At 42.0% G+C, this 20,299-nt stretch overlaps 1 protein-coding gene and 3 non-coding genes across 7 annotated transcripts in view; all 4 read left to right on the forward strand.

Annotated features, from left to right (window-relative positions):
* Nucleotides 1-14,461, forward strand: part of src (v-src avian sarcoma (Schmidt-Ruppin A-2) viral oncogene homolog) — a 26,567-nt gene extending 12,106 nt beyond the window's left edge. The window contains exons 2-13 of one of the 4 annotated variants that reach the window (XM_008319034.2): nt 5,296-5,554; nt 6,335-6,434; nt 7,185-7,202; nt 8,195-8,293; nt 9,812-9,915; nt 10,750-10,899; nt 10,987-11,142; nt 11,591-11,770; nt 12,170-12,246; nt 12,329-12,482; nt 12,673-12,804; nt 12,880-14,461. In XM_008319034.2, the coding sequence (XP_008317256.1) occupies nt 5,305-5,554; nt 6,335-6,434; nt 7,185-7,202; nt 8,195-8,293; nt 9,812-9,915; nt 10,750-10,899; nt 10,987-11,142; nt 11,591-11,770; nt 12,170-12,246; nt 12,329-12,482; nt 12,673-12,804; nt 12,880-13,088 (1,629 nt within the window). In that variant the 5' untranslated portion in view covers nt 5,296-5,304 and the 3' untranslated portion in view covers nt 13,089-14,461. Of the gene's footprint in view, nt 1-5,295; nt 5,555-6,334; nt 6,435-7,184; nt 7,203-8,194; nt 8,294-8,313; nt 9,631-9,811; nt 9,916-10,749; nt 10,900-10,986; nt 11,143-11,590; nt 11,771-12,169; nt 12,247-12,328; nt 12,483-12,672; nt 12,805-12,879 lie in introns of those variants that run through there. The other 3 variants (XM_008319035.2, XM_008319036.2, XM_025059421.1) reach the window with 3 other exon arrangements.
* Nucleotides 14,462-16,976: 2,515 nt separating this feature from the next.
* On the forward strand, nt 16,977-17,167 carry LOC112487667 (U2 spliceosomal RNA). The gene has a single exon (XR_003050986.1). It is a non-coding gene; the product is annotated as a U2 spliceosomal RNA (small nuclear RNA).
* Nucleotides 17,168-18,003: 836 nt separating this feature from the next.
* On the forward strand, nt 18,004-18,167 carry LOC112487675 (U1 spliceosomal RNA). The gene has a single exon (XR_003050994.1). It is a non-coding gene; the product is annotated as a U1 spliceosomal RNA (small nuclear RNA).
* A 1,294-nt stretch (nt 18,168-19,461) lies between these two features.
* On the forward strand, nt 19,462-19,652 carry LOC112487677 (U2 spliceosomal RNA). Its single transcript, XR_003050996.1, has one exon. It is a non-coding gene; the product is annotated as a U2 spliceosomal RNA (small nuclear RNA).
* Nucleotides 19,653-20,299: the final 647 nt, after the last annotated feature.

Here is a 20,299-nt window from a genome sequence, read left to right on the forward strand (position 1 = left end):
CACCAGCAGCAGCAGCAGCAGTGGTCTGACCGGTCTGTCCTGCCCCGGCCTGTCATCGCAGCACAGCACTTAGTGTCGTAGCAGGGCCCAGATGGATCATCGCAGCATTCGGCCACGAGATTAGGGAATAGAAGATGATAATCTGGAGAGAAATGAGCCGGCCTGGATTATATTATGAGCACTGACTGTTGACGCAGGAGCCAAAGCCTTTCCATTCTGCCTTCCCCGCAGTAATTACATAGAGAGCGTTCTGATGTAGGAATACGTTCACCCGGCTGACTCCAGGATCACTCAGGCACAGACACGTGCACACAGTCACAGTTACTATTCTCTGAGCCGCTGCTGAACGTCTAATGTTATGATTAATCACATTTCTGCTTCACACAAAACATGCATTTATTACCTTTCACCAATATTTTTTGTAAGACTTTCCTCGACTTCCAGGCTTTTGACAGAATAGCTGGAGTGGACTGGATCTTTTCAGTCGAATTTACCCAAAATTCACATTTAATTTAGTTTTAATGTTATTTATGGTCTTGTTATTGCCAAGACAGTAATGACATTTTTTTTTTAAACCTAAAAGTATAATGTGATTAAACCACAGCCAAATGCTTTGCACAAAAAGTACTGAAGAATTAATGTCATGGCTTTGAAGGATGAAGGAAAAATAAGTATTTATTTGCAAATGTTTTTGTTGTGAAACTCTATATCTTAATTAAAAAAAGGTTGGGGAAATTATGAGTCAAATAAATTTTCCTGAACCTTAAGCAAAAATTGAGTTTTTACACAAATAAAATAAAAAACAAAACAAAAAATAAACATAACATTTTGGTAACACATTGCTGTTAAAATAATCATCATCAACAAATCATTAGACGATGACTTCAAAACAGCAGTGTGTTTGGAAGAACATTTGTCATTTAGTTTCAAACAGCAGCACAGAAGTTTGTCATTTTACTAGGAACGGCCTTAAACAAGTATCAGTAGTGATTATGCACACACACACACACACACACACACACACACACGGGCTGCAGTTGTTTTAATGTTAAAAAGTCAGTTTATGCAAATGAAATAAAACAGGATGTTAACTCCCTACAGCCTGTAGTTCCCTCATATAAAACAGAGGGTGTGTGTGGGAGGCGGGGGGTGTGGGGCGGGGGGGGGGGGTGCGGAGGAGGCGGGAGGAGCACGGACACTTGGTTTTCATTTGATTAGGCAAGTGTTCAACTTTTGTTATTTATACAATGTAATAAAGGCTTTTATTGCACAAAGTGAAGAAGTTGTCGCAGAGTGTAACGTTTTTCTTAAGTTGCACTCAGGCAACGTAGTTAAGTGAAAATGATTTTTTATTATTGACCCCTCTTATCAGACAGTCTCTACCAGTAATGAATGTGTTTCCATAATATTGATACATTTCTTTCACTGCGTCGTCATGATGCCTTTTCAACAAACATCTGTTCTCAAACCCAAACTTACGCTGAGGTTGCTGGTATCGTAACCAGAACAAATTTAACCATAGGTTTTGCCCGTGTTTTTGTCTGTGATGTTCAAATTCCTCCAAACCACCCCTGAGGACGGTGACGCTCCAGAAGATGAGAAGTAAACACGTATACGTATGTGCTACCATTAGCATCGCTCAATCGCAAATTCTCAGCCACCCCCTCTTTTCTACCTTGAATTTCTTTGCTCATCCGACAAGTGCAAAAACCTTTTTGTGTTTGTTTACAAAACGTCTATTTAAGGCTGTAATTTTGAAATCCTAGATTTCTACCACGACCAGGAGTATCGTAGTCTCCGCGGGTAGGATTAAGGGTGAGATGAAATGAGAAATTGGGATTAAGCCTGACTTACTAATGCGTGTTTTGTGCGGTGACACTTATCTCCACAATTTGACACAACGTCTCAGCACAACAGCGTCATTGTTGGTATGACAGCATCGCAGGGAAAGCGATGAGAAGTAAACACAATGTGTTACCTAAGGCCGTAAACACCCGGGGCGAGGGCAGGCTGTCGGGACACGTTGACTTCATGAGCTGACAGCCGTCGGATCTGTGAGGTCGATGTGAGGCGGGCCTACTGTAGTCATCACAAGGTGCAGGTCATAACTCGCCTGTTAACTCTGCTAAGTTACACTGTCCCTGCCACTAATGCGCTGTACTGTCTGTGCTCCCATCATGCACTGGGAAAATCTCTCATTAGGAATTCAAGCTAATTCAAAGACGGGCTTGTTCAATCATCTAGTCCATGACTGTTTGATCTTTGATCCCCGTAGATAAGAAGCTCATTCTCAGTTCACCAGAGCTCAGTGAGAGTTCATTGGAAACTGCAGCTGATGCCATTCTAAAACAGGCTTAATGTTGAAGTGATACTGCCCCCTGTCTTTTATGTGACTCTCAAACTCACTGTTTTTCAGATATATATTTTTTCTTTGCATGTGAAATTAAAAACAGGGCCATGCGTCATCCAGTGGTGCAGGGAAACAACCCCCACAGGCAGTACTTGAAGAATATTCCCAATCACCAAAGTCCCAGGAGACTTGAAGGATTTTAAATTCGCTGCCAGATTGTATGCATAATTAACGCAAACCTCCCACCAACCTACCCAGCCACACCCCGGCCCTGCCAGAGGGATTTTCATGCAGCTCTGCCTCAGACAGTAAGTGCTTCTCACTGTGACTAACTGCTATCAGGACAAAGTCAGGCTAATATTTTAGCCACGTCCCCTGTAAGAATAGCTATAGCAGTTTCTGCTTTAGCAAAACAAGACGTACAGTAGTGTGGCTGCGTGGCTAAAACACGTATAAGAATGTGGTAGCCTGTGAGCCACAGACCACTCGTGTGTGTGTGTGTGTGTGTGTGTGTGGTCTGCTGAGGGCTGACAAACGCTGCCTTTGTTGGAAGCTTGATGTAAAGAAAAGCCTAAGACTTTCTCTCCGTGGTTTTCCTGGTTCACTCCTCTTTTTCTGTTTTTTGTAGGGGTTTTTTGTGGGTTCAAAGTATCAGCATGAACTTTCATGCCGAATCCCACTTGGCTTTAAAACATGTGAGGCTAAAACGGATGTTTTTACTGAGTCAACATCCCTGAAGAGCAGAAGGTCCATCCACATAATCTGCTGCTGACCAGAGTGTCATTCCTGTCTTCATACTGTCTTATAGTTACTCTTCTACTGGAAACACGTGTCCTTTGATTGCACATCCATTTAGATGTCCCACCTTCTAGCCAACAAACTGATACTCTGATTGGACAACACCACCGCCAGATTGTTTTTTACGTCAGTTCAGATTTTTCTCATCGTTTTAATGACCACAAATCGTTGTATTTAGTTTTCATCTGAGAGAAGGAAGTCATCGACTAAGTGACTAACGGAAATTACAAGTTGATGGAATTAACGCTGATTAGCAAAAAACATCTAATTTAGCCGTTGATGTCCGGAGGTGTCATCTGTCATCAACCTTCAACGGTTCATCGCTCCAGTACCAGCCATCAGCCCTGCACCGTTACACACCCACTGTAGTGAAAACCTCTATATGAAAACACACCCCGGGGGTGACATGTCGGCCGTACAGCTCCAGCATTTCCTCCTTATTTAATGATTTCCCCTAATCACCCGTTCATTGTGCCAACCAGAACCCAACTCCAACCCAACCAACCCCTTTTCTCCTTGTTATCCGCACTGCCCGTTGTTTTTACGTCCGTATCCAACCAGCTCCTGGCCGTGAGATTACACACCTACCGGACATTCAAAGGAAACTTATAAACCCACATAAAAGACACGGGTAAGCCACAGGCTTTCTCGTTCCTCCAGCTTCCCCTCCTCTGGCAGGGTGCCATCCTGTTGAAAAGTGCAGTGGCAGAGAACTGAGCCGGCACCCAGTACCGACTGACACGCTGATTTTCCGCGTGTGGTTGGTTAAGTGTGCTGTTCTCTGAGCCACACATTTTCCACCATATGTCACTACATTACTCCGACTGCAGGCGTGTCTGCCGGCTGGAGTGCTGCGGTCCGGCTCTGTGGATTCACAGAGTGGGGTCACACCGTGGCTCAGGGCTTAGATGAGACGGAAGTACTACGACAGCAGGGTGGGCGGACGGACCCTCACTCATTTACTCATGTCAGAGGGTGATGTCAAGTCACAGAGTGTTTGTCTCCACTTTACAGCTAAGAGGTACAGTAGGCTGCCCCCCGACCCCCGATCTTGTCAGATTTACAGCATGACGAATGATGAACAAGGATCTACAGAATAAACGTTATAGAAAATTATATATTTCTTTGTAATTTAACCACTGAAGTGGCCGTTAGTTATATAAAATCTGTTGCTCTTCTACGCTGTATAATTTTTTTTATAATAAGCGTCATTCAGAGTAATTGTTATGACATCATCATTACCTCATCAAACAGAGAATCATGTTTTTCCTAATAGCATAGATACATTTAAAAAAATATATATATTTATATTTATATTTATATATATGAAGAAATGAGAAAAAAGTTTAAATATTGAAATATGGCACAGGAAAATGTGTCCATTGCAAAACATGAATCAGCACCTTTGAGTGTGTGTGTGTGTGTGTGTGTGTGAGGCTACAGAAATAGTAGTAGTAATTAAAGACTAAATCAAAATTGCCTGTCAGATTAACACTCCCTCTTAGTCTCTTATTTTTCCATATCCACGAACCGATCATTTAAATTCCAGAGGTTTCAAATGTGTTGGTTCTGAGGTTCAGAAAATTCTAATGTATCATAAGTGAGAAGTAAACAGCACTTTAGTTCTTGCTGCCTTTGGTTCCCTACTTAATAATTGAAGTGACATGGATGTGGTGAGAGATTAACTGCACTTTAACTCTCAGCTCTAAATGGTCAGTGTGACTAAAACCAGGAGAACGGCAGCCAGGCCGCAAATGCACTGCATCACAGTGTTCCATTTCCATGGCATCTGTGCCTGACATGCATTGTGTGTGTGTGTGTGTGTGTGTGTGTGTGTACAGTGTCTGCTGGTGGCAGTGTGGGGATTTGATCTCGTGTCTGAGTGGCAGCTGCTTGGCCATTCGCAGTTATGCTTCATGTGGTGACATAACTGTGCGTCTCGGTGGGTTTAAAGCCGTGGCTTCCATCTTTGGTTTCTGCATCTGGTCTTCTGGCTTTTAGAGGAATTTTTCCAGAGAATGTATTCTGACGACGTGACACAGGAACACAAGTCTGTGTGATGCGCGGTGTGAGAATGTGATTTCTTATTCTCACTAGGAATTAAATGTCTTTGTCTCCATTTGTCTTTTGTGTCCGTGAACGCTCAGGTCTTGGCCATGGGGGGATCGAAGAGTAAGCCCAAGGAGTCAGGCCAGAGACCCCGTAACCTCGATGGCCTCAGTTCTGGAGGTGGAGTCGCTGGCCACCACCACAACTCCAATCAGCAGTCCTTGACACCTAACCGTAGTCCTGCCATGGAAGGCGGTCTGCCCGGCGGTCAGTCTATGGTCAATAATGCAGAGCTGTCCCTGTTTGGGGGTGTGGACAATAACAGTGTCACCACGTCCAACAGAATTACACTGGCAGGTGAGTCAAATGTCATGGTATCGGTCTGTGCCGTGTATGGTGTCACAAGATCCATCACCAAAGAGAAGACGGAATCACAAGATCCATCACCAAAGAGAAGAGCGAACCAAACGAGTAGTCATTTGGTGAACGTGAACATGAAAATAAAGCCAGAATAAAGAAGAAAAAAGACAAATGTTTTACAAACCTGCTAAAATACCTGAATGTGGCCTCGTCTTAGTCTGACTTAGGTCTGCCAACCTTTTAGTTTTTTTTGTTTTTTTTTATTTTCAGTGAATTAGATCCAAAATGTTAACACATGCGAAATTACATCAAAATCCATGTACAATAATTTCACAGTCCAGTCACTTGTCGTGGCCCAATTTCATAGTGTTATTTGCTCACACTGTGGGAAGACTTTTCATTCCTAAAATACCGTCTCAATGCCCAGTATGTATGGGTGGAGGCTCCAGGAAGGAACTCCTAATGTTCTCCTAGTCACGGTCGAGATACAGTCATGACAAACATCCAACAAACTATCTCAGTTAATTCATTGTTAATAATCAACAACTACCCTTTAATTAGACATCTGAACTCTTTGACAGCTCTAATATATGACTCTACGGTGCATCTGTTACACAGTCCGCCTTATGTAGATATTTTTGACGCAGCTTATACACAGCACGGCTTTGTTTTCCACAAAGTTCTGTTACATTGAATAAAAGTTAGTTGGAAACCTTTTCCAGAATGTTCTGTCCCTGTCAGTCTTTAATATGAGCCAAATGTTCTGCTCTCCATCAGGAGGTGTGACGACCTTCGTGGCTCTGTACGACTACGAGTCTCGGACGGCCTCAGATCTGTCTTTCAGGAAAGGGGAACGTCTGCAAATAGTCAACAACACGTAAGGAAACTCTCTCCTCTGCCGACTTTGTTTTGAGGTTAAAGAAAACGCCCTGTAACATGAATGCAAGTTTATTGCAGTTTATTATACGTTTAGTCATAATAGTTCATTTTCCTTCCTGCGCCCCACTTCTTCTTTCCTCAGTCCATATCCCATTTTCCTTCCTGCGCCCCACTTCTTCACTTCAGTCCATATCTGTGGGCTTCAGAGCCACGTCCACCAATGGGTTCAGTGCAAATGTAACCTGTGAATGGACGACGTGCTTGTTTTTAAAAGTGGGAGTCTGGTGTTTGAATCAATAAATGGGCAGTGGACCGTAGAATAATACAATAACAGGGCAGCTTCCTTAGTACTGCTTTGCTGCTCAGGAATTACTGACCTGGAAGACAAACTGAGAACAAGAGTGGATCAATGCTGAGTCTGGACCCTCAGGTCATAGACCTGGACGATGACTGGATAAACTGACCCATCGACTGTAGTCTGGGTGTTCCCAGTTCTAGTTGGTACAGTTAGAGTAGACCCACGAACAGGTCTTGAACTATGTCTATGAACTTCTGCTTAAATTCCCTTTTTTCTGTGTAAAACTATGGAATACTCTGAAATGCAGTATCCTTGTGTTCTGTGTATTCTGCTGTTGTATTTCAGCCTCTTACCTTTTCTCTTTATTTCTTTGAACCACCGTCTGTGTCACTGCTTCCCTCTCATCTCTCATTTCCATTTCTCTGTCACCAACCATCACATTTGTTACAGGAGGAAGGTCAACTGCAGGTTTGTTCTTTCAGCTTCTCTTAAACTACGACTTGTTGTTGTCTGTCTGTGTACTCTATAGACATATTTCACTCTAAATACTTCCCCACCATAATGGAGTGTGCCGTACTGCTGCAGCACAGTGTGGTGGGAGTATGTGACAGTTGATGGAGGTCAACTGGAGGCAGGTTTGTGTAAACAAAACAAAGCATTTACTCAGTATTATCCGCATGAACTCAGAGCTGCAGAGCTGCAGCCCCCGACCCTGTGGTTTATCCACTTCTAACCTTTTTTTGGCCCCTGAGCCCCATTTTGACCTCACACATTTCTGACTATTTGATTATATTTGTTATAGTGTGTTGCAAATAATACAGATTAGTGTGCAGTACTAGTACTTCTAGTACCTTTCACATGTGCAGTCATGCGATCACAGCCGTCAATCAAGAGGCGCCACCTCCGATATTTATAAAATAAAATAAAAAATAAAATAGTTTAAAAATATTATATTTTATATGCCATTTTTAGTCAATAAATTAAATTCATAGATATTTTAGTTGACCTTAATTGAATTCCACGCGAACCCATGTGGGGTCATGACCCCAGGTAAAAAAAACAAACCCTTATCTGTTAAACCTTTTTATCCTGCTGTAAAAAAGGCCATAAAAGACATGACAATTTAAATGATTATTATTGTCATAGTTATTTGTAAAAAACAACAACAACAGAAAAAAACATAACTTCGTGATTTCACGATGGCAGGTGACGATGTTCAGATTCTCTGACTCTGCCCAGGTGCAGCGGCAGAGCTGAGTGTCTGTATGATGTGGTGAATTGAGTTAGTTTTAAATACAGTGTTTGGTCTGTGTCACTGTGTGTTTACACTGCGACACTTGATAAACACTGACCCTGAATGTCACGAGGGCTGTGTTTATGTGTGTGTGTGTGCGTGTGTGTGTATTGGGTGTGTGACGATCCTCTATGAAGCTGTGTGTGTTATCGTTTGATCGTTGCAGAGAAGGGGACTGGTGGTTGGCACGCTCCCTGAACACTGGAGAGAGCGGTTACATCCCCAGCAATTATGTGGCTCCATCTGACTCCATCCAGGCAGAAGAGTAAAAGCCCTCCACTATTCCCTTTTTTAAAAAAAATCTGTTTTTTCCACCGTGTGCATTGATAGATTCTGAAAAATGTCTGGTCTTTGTGCTTTGAGATGAGGTGTTAAGGGCAGCGCTTGGTGTGATGTGCGTAGTTAAAGCATGTCTGTCCGTCTGTCCGTCTGTCTGTCCGTCTGTCTGTCCGTCTGTCTGTCTGTCTGTCTGTCCGTCTGTCTGTCTGCTTCAGGGTTTATGAGCAGATCGTTACACTGATGCTGAAAATGCAGCAGCAGCAGCTGGTCAGCTCAGCACACTGACTGTGAAGACAGATATATCCTACTGGCTCTGGTCGTTCAAACTCCACCTGTAGCTGCACGTTTATGTGAGACCTGTCGTTTATGGACGTTATATGTCATTTATTTTTTTATCGTAACAACGGCTGAAATAGGAAATAATTGGCGTTTAAGACGGGATGGTGTCCAAGTCTTTTATTTGTCTGGCAGCAGTAACTTCCCAGAGTCTGGCAGCCTCGCAGTGTTGACTCCTGAAGTCACTGCACTGTATATGCCTGAGGAATAATAAAACCCCCTTCGTACTGGTGCACTTCAAGGAATAAATTGACTTTTTTATGTACACTTTATACCTTGTTATGTCATGTGGCTGGCTGGCCAAAACTTCTAGAACAAATGAAAAAAAAAACATTATTTTTAAAAAATAACAAAACCTTTTTCTGTTTATATCTTCAGATTAAGTACAAACACTTCTACTAGAGAATTCCCTCTTTGTGGAATTATGCAGGAGGTCTTTTACCAAGTCACAACTTAAGCTATTTATTGAAAGTTTTTTTTTATTTTTGGGAAAATATAATAATAATAATAATATTTCAATCCGCCGAAAGCTTTCAAGCTCATGAAAGAAAATCCAGAGACCTTTTTATGTTGTAATTAACACAGACACCAGTGTCTTAGGACTTTTTGACTTACCCTCATGTTACCAGATTTTCTTTTTTTTTTTAATCTCCTTTTAGCCATCTTTCTAAGACACCAGTGTCTCCAGTCTTTGTGTTTTATGAGCTAACCCGCTGCTGCCTGAGGCTGGAGCATCATGTTCAGTGTCTGTATAAAAGCAGAGCAGTGTACGTTTCCAACCTGAGGAAGTATCTGCAGAGAGGCTGTGCTGTGTTTTTACTGCCTTCCACCGCTGGAGGCCATGCGGTGTCAGTCTGAACTTGCTTGCCTGCCTGCCTGCATGCCGGTACAAAGACAACTGACTGTCAGACTTCTCTTGATAACACCTTCACTTCTAACTTTTTCCTCCTGCTCCAACAGTCATCTCAGACTGACTCTGGAGTCCAGGTAAGCAGCTGTTGATCTGCAGACATCAGCATGCGCTGCACGTGAATCGACTAACATGAACTCTCAGAAGCTGCCAGCTGCAGCAGCTCAGTCTTACTGCACTTCTCCTTCTCTTCCACTCACCTCCCCTTCACCACCCGGCTTCTCTGTGTTCCATTGTTTTTCCTCTGCACGTCCCCAGGTGGTACTTCGGAAAAATTACACGCCGGGACTCTGAGAGGATGCTGCTGAGTTTAGAGAACAGGAGAGGGACTTTCCTGGTGAGGGAGAGCGAAACCACCAAAGGTGAATATGTTTTTATAAAATTAGGGGCTGTCAAAAGAAAATTAAATTATTCTGTGGGTTAATCATGATTAATCAACTTTTGCTATTTACACAACATGTGTAAACAGCATGTGTGTCAACTATGGATTACTGCAGAAATAATTGGATGGATGGTGAAATGGTTGGTATACAGTGCACATCATACATATATGAATGTTAACATGCATAAAATATATAAAATACACTTCTTATTTTCTTACAAATTTTTTGTAATCAAGCAAAAAATAGGTCTGGGTACAAACTTCACTGAAGGTTAGCACACGAGCCTGGCCTTTTTCCAGTATGGAGTTCTGCATGTTCTGCTGTGAAGTGGTGGATACAGATGGTTGTGTGATTGACAGCTGATCCCCCGCCAAAAAAAACACAGTCAATGTTAAATGGCTTTATACAGTATCTGTGTAGGATTCCTGTTATTGTATAGGAATAAACAGCAACCTCTGAATGAGAATAAGGACAAAGTGGGGGTGGATTGAGTAGATGGGTGAGCTAAAGGGAGGGAAAGTGGGGGTGGATTGAGTAGATGGGTGAGCAAAAGGGAGGGGGGTGAGTCAGACAGAATTAGGTCAATGTGAAGCTGGAGGACTGTACAGCCCCGTCACCCAGTTTTAGAAAGAAGAGAGGGTAAAACCTTTGTCTGGAGGATGCCCTGTGAGTCAGACTCATATTCCAGTTGTCTGGCACTGCCCTCTGGTGGCCCAATAAGCAAAGTCCTCATTAAACTGATGCTGAAATCCTCGTTTCAGTGCTGAGCAAACGTAACAGATAATTGCGGTTATGTGTCACATTTGAATGTAGGTGCCTACTGTCTGTCAGTGTTGGACTATGACAACACCAAAGGTCTGAATGTCAAACACTACAAGATCAGGAAGCTGGACAGTGGAGGCTTCTACATAACGTCACGTACACAGTTCAGCAGCCTGCAGCAGCTTGTCAATCACTACCGCAGTGAGTGTTCCCGTGTTTTAAAGTACAGCGTTTTCATGCTTGTAGATGAATTCGTGTATTAACCCGGCCTTCTCTCCTGTGCCTCAGAGCACGCCGATGGACTGTGTCACAGTCTGTCAGACATTTGTCCTGTACTGAAGCCGCAGACACAGGGCCTGTCCAAAGATGCCTGGGAGATTCCCAGAGAGTCCCTTCGTCTCGACGTCAAGCTCGGACAGGGCTGCTTTGGAGAAGTCTGGATGGGTAAGAAGTGATTTTCTTCCATCTGTTGCCATCTTAAAAAATGTTTTTGAAGCACAGAGAACAGTGACATTATGTTGTCTTTATGTCTAATGAGTCCACCGTCCATTTATTTATCTTTGCTCTAACACACAGTGATGCACAAGTTATTATTTGCACACACTGTTGGAGCTTGAAATTAAAATATTATCTGGTCCAACAGAGGCTTCAACTTCTGGTCAAACGTACAGTATCAGACCAGCCTCACTGATTATTCCACAGCTACACTGTGATAAATCTGAAATCAACAGATTCTACCGTAGTAGTCCACAGCTACACTGTGATTAATCTGAAATCAACAGATTCTACCGTGCAAAATCATAAAATGTTGCAATGAAGTAATGAATCATCAATAAAAACCTACATCTACACAGTGTTTCATAATCACATATTTCATCTTGTTCTTTCGCAGGAACATGGAATGGAACCACACGTGTGGCCATCAAGACTTTGAAGCCCGGCACCATGTCGCCTGAAGCTTTCCTGCAGGAGGCTCAGGTCATGAAGAAACTCAGACACGAGAAGCTGGTGCAGCTCTACGCAGTGGTGTCTGAGGAACCGATCTACATCGTCACTGAGTACATGGGCCAAGGTCAGTACGGACTGGATGGGACATGACTGACAATGACAGGGTTCTGCTCAAGTCAGGTTTCGCGAGAAGTACGATTGAAAACCTGCACGATGGAAATGAAACTTCCAGGATTTGTTTTGTAGCTTTGGATTGTAATTAATCACAACTAATTATGTTTAATCAACAAACCTTCTTGTGTATATGGCTGGAACAGAAAGACACCTAACAGCAGCTGGTTGTCTGTGTTTCATACCTGATTTTCTGCCATTGTATTATCTACTGCACTGCCCTCATGCGGGCAGTGTTGAGATGGCATTTCATCTTTGAGGTGCTTTGCTGTTAAGAAAACTGTGTTTAATTATTTTATATTGAATATAATCATCAACAGTCACATAATCTGCACTGAATCACTCTTTACAGGAAGCCTACTGGATTTCCTAAAGGGTGATATGGGTAAGATGCTGCGCCTGCCCCAGCTGGTAGACATGGCTGCACAGGTTGGTAAAACAAAAAAAATGTTACGTGCAGTATTTGTCTGCAGAGCTAGTATTAGTGACATTTCTCTTGACTTCTTCTTAGATTGCCTCAGGGATGGCTTATGTGGAGAGGATGAACTACGTGCACAGAGACCTGAGAGCTGCTAACATCCTGGTTGGGGATAACCTGGTCTGCAAAGTGGCTGACTTTGGTCTGGCACGTCTCATTGAAGATAATGAATACACTGCCAGACAAGGTAAAGTCGCCAGAGGGCGCCGTTTGGTTAGAAACTGAAGAAAAAAATGCAAATTATTTTTTACTCATGCATACTCCAATGATCGATTTATCTGCATTACCACGTCTGACCACATGGCTTCATAAATGTATTAATGGCTTAATTCTTTTTTCTTTTCTTTTTTTGCCTGACAAAACCTCTCCTCCTGCAGGGGCCAAGTTTCCAATCAAGTGGACGGCCCCTGAGGCTGCTCTGTACGGCCGCTTCACCATTAAATCTGACGTCTGGTCTTTTGGGATCCTGTTAACTGAGCTGGCTACCAAGGGTCGAGTGCCCTATCCAGGTATGTTTTTTTTTTTTTTTAAACCTCGACATCTGCCGTGTTGGTATTTCACTTCGTCATGTTGTGTCCTCCCAGGGATGGTGAACCGGGAGGTGCTGGACCAGGTGGAGCGTGGTTACAGGATGCCATGTCCAGCAGAGTGCCCTGACTCCATGCACGAGCTGATGTTAACCTGCTGGAGGAAAGAGCCAGAGGAGAGGCCCACCTTCGAGTACCTGCAGGGCTTCTTGGAGGATTACTTCACCTCCACAGAGCCTCAGTACCAGCCAGGAGAGAACCTGTAACTGGGACCAACGCCGATATGTGCATGTGTTCATGCATGTGCTTTTAAATTAGAAGGCATGGACGAGTGCAGTATATGTTATGGTACGAGTGTGCAGGACCACGGGACACTCACTCAGTGACTTCCTGCTATTGAGGGTTGTCAGTGGGACAACTGAGGGACTTTGCACCATGTCAGCGAATAAAGGAACAAAACTGAACTGTGGTTTTATTTTTCTTCAACACTGTGGCTGTCGAAGCACCTCTGTATGTCCACTTCTTGTGGGGTTTTCTGCTCTGCTGTGTTTGTTATGGCCGAAGCCTCCTCTGACAGATCCACACATCCGTTTCCACACAGAGTGACAGCAGTCTGAGGAAGGACCGCATGCAAACCAAACCCAAATGTTCAGTTAATGTACTTCATATTCATAACTACACTCCTCGTCAATGTGTTGTCACGGGATAAATCTTTAAATCTATTTTTGGAATTCAATCAAAAATATGGACATTGAACTTTTTCTCTTTTATTTGGCCTCTTGCAATATAAGGTGGTAACGATGTGAAAACAGTTTGGTTTTTTTTCTTGATGGTGTTGATCCTAGATTTTTGAGGATGTAGAAAAGCTTCCTCCTCAACATTTCTGCTTTTTTAATTTAGAGATTCTGAATGAGAGAAATGCTGACAGTTTGTTATGGCTGCAGTCACCGGTTGTTTTACGGCAGAGGCCAAAACACATCTCGCATTTAAGAACTGATAAGGAGGTGTCTCTTTTTTTTTTTTAATATTTACTTTGAGAAAAAAAATGCTACTGATGGCTAATAGCCACGTCAGGAGAGGACTATATTTTCACCGCGAGGATTTTGTGCCATTGAAAAAATTTCCAGTGTATTTTACTACTCTGTGATGAATAGTGTTTTGTATTAGCAGAGGTCGGGGTTTTCTCCTGAAAGGATGATCCGCTGCTTTTACATCTTACACCTGTGTACAAAGGCAACCGAGTCATCACTGTGTGTCACATTGTGTTTAAAGAATGGAAATTAAAAATTGTGTCATGTTCATTAACATGAGGGTTTGTATTTTTAGCCCTTTGTTCTTGGTACTTCCCTCCTCATCCCTGCATCTGTGAGCACAGTCTTACACTGGAGTTATTATGTTTTTGTGATTGGTCCGTTCTGTTACAGCCCTCATGGACAGACCAGTCTGCCAACCAACAGCAGGTATAGCGATAAATTGACATCAGGAAAAGTATATGTAAATACTTTTATGTTAATTCTTGTATATATATATATCATCTTTGTAATTTATTCCTTTCAAAATATCCCAATTGTCGGCTCGCTTGCAGAACTGACAAGGAAACCAATATGATCTCTGTGCTTTTTTTTTCACCACATGGGTGTGTTTTTGTGCATATTTTTCTGTAAACGAATCCTAAATTGTACATTTGAAATATTACTGACCACGCTGGAGAACTCACTCTGTACTTCACTACACACTTTTGACAACAACTATCACCTCTGTCCACCGGCGCAGCTCTGACATTATAACCAACACCTCAGATGTGCACATCTTGATAATCGAATCCCACTGGTGCTGCTTCGCAGGCTGGTGGGAGCGGGTAATTAATAATTTCCGTCGAATATTTCTCTTTTGTTTGAGCACAATCGACCAGCATTCTGTGTGTACGTGTGTTTGTTTTTGTGCGTGTGCCAGGCCTAATTGGACGACATCTGCTTGGGCTGCCTCAGATCACAGGGGTGTCACGTGAATTTTGTCTTTTCTCCTGAGGACATTTATGTTAAAGTGAGCTCTAAATGAGTGCAGATATTATCCCTCACTTCCTCAAACAAGTGTCAGCTGGACGTGTTTACACAAAAGCTAACGTTGTATACAGCCCAACTCACAGGACAACGACTCATTTTCTGGCTATGCATTTATTTTTTAAATCGCTAATAATATATACTGTACATTTACTTTTATATTCAATGGTAATTTTTTGGTTTAAAAAACGGGGTGGGGGGCTCTTAAACAAATCCTGAATTATTTTCCAATTTTAAAGCTTGTTTAAATAAAATTTGTATATCAGTAACCTCGTGCGTGTTGTTTATTGAACCAACATTTTAACAATCCACTTTTCTCAAATACAAGCCATTATAACTGCATACAATATTATTGATGCGGCATATTATTGATATATATATTTATATATCTTTGTCTGGCCAGAATAACCTCAAAATCCCCAAAGGTCATTCAGACATATTTGCTGGCAAATGGCATACGCCAAATAACATTAGTTATTCTCATATTCTGGCACCAAGCGGATGAAAATGGATGGATGGATGGATATTCTGGCACCATCCATAGAAGGTGGGACTTTTTGGCAGTCTCCACATTTAGTCGCTCACCGTTTGTGTTGACCCTAAATATTTCGCGAATTTAAAACTGAGATTCTAACGTTTGTTTAGATAGCAAGTAAGAGACGGGAGGTCAGACTGTTGTAAACAAATGTAATTTTGCCAGAAGTGCTCCTCGTCTACACGCCATGTACGCGATTATATGTTGAACTAGGTGATTTTGTAATTTGTTTTAGAACAAAGTTAACATTCGGTATTTGGCAAAACTAAGGCTAGTTTACTTGGAAATTATATATATATATACAGTATATGTACGTTGAAAACAAAGGCAAGTACCCGGATGAAGAAGAACCTCCCACATCCAGTAGAGGAGCTATGGAGCCCGTTCCGCCATTTTCCGCGTTGAAATCCAGGTGGAGGGTGGCAATGCCCAAATTCCGATGTAAAAAAGGTTCTATGCGTCGTAAAAGTAAGTTACGTCAAGGTTTCTGCCGTCTCTTCACTGTCAGACTACACCGTCAGAGCAACAGCTGTTTGTTGTTTGGCTCAGAATTTCTGTCATATTTTCAAGTTAGCTACCTTGTCGCAAACAGGTATTAATTAGGGCTAGGTTTGGCGAGGTTTTAATTCACGGCATGGGGCAAAGAAATTGTGATACCATTTATTATTAGTTTTGTCGACATTATAAACGACTTAACAAGCTATATTACTGTGAGCTTTATATACATACATAAGACCAGACTACTTCTAATTAAAAGCTAATTGGACGCTATTTTAGCCCCGGGCTATTGACTTTGACGGTCACGCCGAGGGTCTGTGTTGTTTACTTTTTTCATGAACTGTGACGGTAATTTAGCACATTCTGGTCCAAGAGCGTGTGTCTCATAGTTATCCGACTTGACTTAAAAGTGTCACTTAATGCCCAGTCAATTTGCTGTGTGAGGAATAGGTTATGTCTTAGCGGCAGTCACTGTAGTTAGTCAGCAGAGTCAGTCAAAGCTACTTTTGACTTTATCACTGGACGGTCACAAGTAGGAGTGTTTTTTTAGTTTAACCGTTAAACTCACACGGTTTGTGTACTAGTGTGTTAGTTGTGTTAGTTTTGTGACATACTCTGCTGACATACAGATATTGTTTATTTGGTATACAATCATATCTGGTTGCATGACACTACAGACGCGACAGAGCTTTTATACTTGTAATCGTAAGCATCGCACCTCAACTTTCTGGAATATATAAGGATCTGGTCTTTTTACAGCAATTGACACAATTTGCCGAAATGAAGTGTTTTAGTAATGTTAAACGAGAGATAGAACGCATCGTCTGCTTGACATTGTCATTGGGTGAGATCCTACCACGTGACCAGGAAGCACAGCGAGTCCACTGGGCAGTTTGGTTAAATGTCTACATTTACAGCGATTCCTCTTTGAGTTAGTCACCAAGTGTACATGTGGCTTCGATCATTCTACGGTTAAGTTTTATCTAACGTTTAAACATTTGATCCATGACTTAAAACGACATTGAGGAGGAGTATAACCGTAGAGCAGGGGGCGTGTCGTTATCGCTTCTCGGCCTTTTGGCTAAGATCAAGTGTAGTATCTGTTCTTTTCAGTTTAATATCTGATACGTCCCCTACCCGGGGACCATATATTAAATTGATTTTTGGATCAAGGAGATGGAATAGGGGCTTGCTCCGTCCACTCCGCGCATCGACCTGGTATTGCAGTACCTCCAGGAACGGTGCACCCCCTAAAATTGTGAAATAAAAAATCCAAATGATTAGCCTGATCGGTATGGATGTAACTAGCTTTTGTTGCTAACCTTTGGTGCTTTGTTTTATGCGTCATCTCTCTCTTGTTTTGTCAAAGACTATGTGTTTTGCCTGTGTAGTAGAAGTACTTAAATTGGTAGGTTATTAAAGCGGGTGTTTGCAGGTGCAATACGGCCAGCAGCTTGAGACTGTACTGTGCTTATGTGGCTCTTCTAATCCTCCACATATATATAAAACGTCATGTGTGATTAAGTTTTTCAGTGTTTGATTTAATTGTTTATTTAAAACGTTTCACGTTTTTTCTTTTTCTTTTCAAACCCCGTTGCACTGCTGTGCTTCGCACGCCTGGCCACTTGGTGGCAGTGTTCTTTGTGGCCTATGTGCAACACAGACAGGAAACAGGAAGTGATTTTTTAACCCCTTATGGGGGAAGGGGATTTAGGTTTTAGTTGATTTTTTAAGAATTTAAAGTTTTGGTTACTTGTATATAGGATGGCTAACTAGTGATTCATTAGTGAAGCGCCAATCCATCTGCAGCTCTTTCTCACGAGGTTACAGTGATAAAATATTGTTTTGAGTCAGGCATTCATACGTATGCGCAGCAGTGCATTGTGGGAACACTTACTACTCTGTGTGTGTGATGAAGTATATATATATATATATGGGTGTGTTTTTATTTTATGTTTTGTTATAAATGGCAGCATTTGTGTGGTAGTGCTTGAATGTGCTTTGTTTGAATGAGTTTCCGGGTGGTAGCACCATCAGTAAGAACGGTTTCCCAGTGTATGGGTTGGCAGTGTAACCCGTGTACAACTCATACTTACCTGGCAGGGGAGATACCATGATCAAGAAGGTGGTTCACCCAGGGCGAGGCTTAGCCATTGCACTCCGGCTGTGCTGACCCCTGCGAATTCCCCAAATGTGGGAATCTCGACTGCATAATTTCTGGTAGTGGGGGACTGCGTCCGCGCTCTCCCCTGATATACTTGTGGAACATAAATAATACAGAAACTTAACAGTAGTGATGTTCGATACCACCAATTTCCTTTCCGATCCGATACCGAGTAAAATTCGGGCTGGTATCGCAGATACCGATATCAATATTTTATCATTTGTCTTTTAAATAAAAAATGTGTATTTCAAATCATAGCTTCTTTAAGAATCCGAGGCTGAGGTTTTTATTTATTTATTTATTTTAAACTCTGGAGTGTACTGAGGTAGCTGCCTCATTTACTATACAGTCAACACAACAATAGAAAACCTTGAGAACACAATCATATAAAATATGTCAAAACAATGTTTCAAACTCTGAAAACATGTTATTTGTAAAACAAAAATAAATAAAAAAATAAAATAAATAATCTGAGGAGCCATTTGGGACCCGAAAGAGTCGGATTTTTTCAGTGAACCGAGCCAAAAGAACCGGTTCTCCAAAAAAGAGCCGAAATTCCCATCAATAGTGACTGAGTGAGAGCACGGAGTAGAGCCCCTGTGCTTAAGCATGACGCACACACCCAGGCGGAAGAAGAAGTAGTCCCACCAACCGAGCGTCACTTAGACAACATCTCAATAATTTGGATACTTTTCACCATGTTTCTGTTTAGGATACACCTCATCTCAGAATGCGTAAGTATCAAAAGTATCGATATTTTGATTTCAGAATCGATTTCAGAGCATAAAGATCCAGAATCGGAAGTATCGATATTTCAGGATCGATCCGCACATCACTACTTAACAGCAGTCCATGTGATCATGCGCTGTGGTGCAGTTACAATAGTGAACCAGCAGAGGGGCCCAATGCTGCATTTGACTTTGTCACTGGACGAAGTATTAACATTAAACTTGCACAGTTTGTGTACTGTTGCGGTATTGTTGTGACGTACATATATTGTGTTTTGGTCTATAATTACCTCCGGGTGCACGAACGAGACAGAGCATTTATACTTGTAATCGTAAGCATCGGTCCTCAACTTTTTGGAATGGATAGGGATCTAGTATTTTACAACAACTGACACGATTTGGCAACGTGAAATGTTTTTGTCTACGTATGTTTACAGCGGCTCCTATTTGAGTTAGTCGTCAGTTGTTCCTGTAGCTTCGATCATTATACGGTTAAGTTTTATCTATGTTTATAGCGGATCCTTTTTTAGTCATTAATTGTACATGTGGCTCCGCTAATTCTACGGTTAAGTTTTATCTAACGTTTAAACATTTGACCCATGACTTAAAACGACATTGAGGGAGAGTATGAGCGTAGAGCAGGGGTGTGTCGTTATCGCTTCTCGGCCTTTTGGCTAAGATCAAGTGTAGTATCTGTTCTTATCAGTTTAATATCTGATACGTCCCCTACCCGGGGACCATATATTAAATTGATTTTTGGATCAGGGAGATGGAATAGGGGCTTGCTCCGTCCACTCCGCGCATCGACCTGGTATTGCAGTACCTCCAGGAACGGTGCACCCCCTAAAGATGTGAAATAAAAACTTCAAGTGATTAGTGTAATCGATATAGATGTTACCAGCTTTAATTGCTAACCTTTGGTGCTTTGTTTTAGGCATCACCTCTCTCTTGTTTTGTCGAATACTATGTGTTTTTCCTGTGTATTAGAAGTGCTTAAGTGGGTGTGTGTAGGTGCACTACGATCAGCAGCTTGAGACTGTACTGTGCTTTTTAGTGTGGCTCTTCTGATCTTCCACATATATAAAATTTCGTTATTACGTTTTTAAATGTACGTTTCACATTCCCTGGTTTTGTTTCTCCTTTCAAAACCAGTTACACTTTTGAAAAGAAAAATAAAACCACGCCTGACCACATGGTGGCAGTGTTCTTTGTGGCCCATGTGCAACACAGACAGGAAACAGGAAGTGATTCTTTCGAACCCTTTATTTGAGGGAAGAGTGTTTAGGTTTTTTTGTAGGAATTGAACGTTTTGATAACTGTATAGTTTTATATGGGATGGTTAACTAGTGATTCATTAGTGAAGCGCCAATCAATCTGCAGCTCTTTCTCACGAGGTAACAGTGATAAAATATGTATATTGTTTTGGGTCAGGCATTCATACGTATGCGCAGCAGTGCATTGTGGGAACACTTACTACTGTGTGTGTGTGATG

The sequence above is a fragment of the Cynoglossus semilaevis genome, chromosome 10, assembly GCF_000523025.1.
Source record: "Cynoglossus semilaevis isolate Cse_v1.0 chromosome 10, Cse_v1.0, whole genome shotgun sequence".
Lineage (NCBI taxonomy): Eukaryota > Metazoa > Chordata > Actinopteri > Pleuronectiformes > Cynoglossidae > Cynoglossus > Cynoglossus semilaevis.